Source organism: Rhinopithecus bieti, unplaced genomic scaffold, assembly GCF_001698545.2.
Source record: "Rhinopithecus bieti isolate Rb0 unplaced genomic scaffold, ASM169854v2 scaffold_44983, whole genome shotgun sequence".
NCBI lineage: Eukaryota > Metazoa > Chordata > Mammalia > Primates > Cercopithecidae > Rhinopithecus > Rhinopithecus bieti.
In genome coordinates, this window is record NW_016859969.1 from 1 (window position 1) to 714 (window position 714).

Here is a 714-nt window from a genome sequence, read left to right on the forward strand (position 1 = left end):
CCAAAAGTTCTTCTTCTTGTAGTTTTCTGGCAATTTCAGCATCATACCATTCCTGATCCCTGTGGGTCGTTCGTGACGGAGCAGGTATAGTTTCTTTCGTCACTCTTGGCTTAATTCCTCCATCTTCATAATAGTAACTATCTGCATAAGCACGGGTTGCTGGGAACTCTGGAAAGTGTTTCTTTCTCTTTTTTTCTTCCTGTAACTCCTTCTCTTGCAAAAGGCGAGCTATGTCCTCATCCTTCTTCTCCTGAATGCGTCGTCTCTCTGCCTCAACAGCCAGCTTCTCCTGAATTTCCTGAGCAATTTCACAGTCTTGTTGTTCAAGGTCTTTGTAGCGCTTCTGGAGCTGGGCCTGCGCTTTCAGATCTTCCTCTTGGAGCTGCTTAGCCACCTGGAGATCATGCTGGACCAAACGGTTCCGCTGAACATTTGATGCCAAATGATGCTCAATCTCCTGTTCCTGCAGGCTGTGAGCCAGGGTGTGGTCCTCCAGGACAGCAAAATCTCAGCATACTTCCTTGACTCCAGGTAGCTTGGACTGGTCGATGCTGACTTCAGCCATATTGGGCCGGGGTCCCGGCTGACCCTTTAACGGGGGCTTCCCGGCCACCGCCGGCGCTGAGCGGGGCCCCGAGCGCAGCAGCAGCGCCGGACGCGGCGCCAAGTCCGGGAGGCAGGGCTCGCAGGCCAGAGAACGGAGCGGGTCGGGCG

The 714-nt window shown here is 53.9% G+C and overlaps 1 protein-coding gene across 1 annotated transcript; it reads right to left on the reverse strand.

The window, feature by feature from the left end:
* Positions 1–3: 3 nt before the first annotated feature.
* LOC108525380 (coiled-coil domain-containing protein 50-like) lies at positions 4–613 on the reverse strand (the record flags this gene model as incomplete). The annotated part of the gene is given in 1 exon segment (XM_017866375.1): positions 4–613. A coding segment is annotated over 1 exon segment (562 nt), but the record flags the coding sequence as incomplete, so codon positions are not given.
* Positions 614–714: the final 101 nt, after the last annotated feature.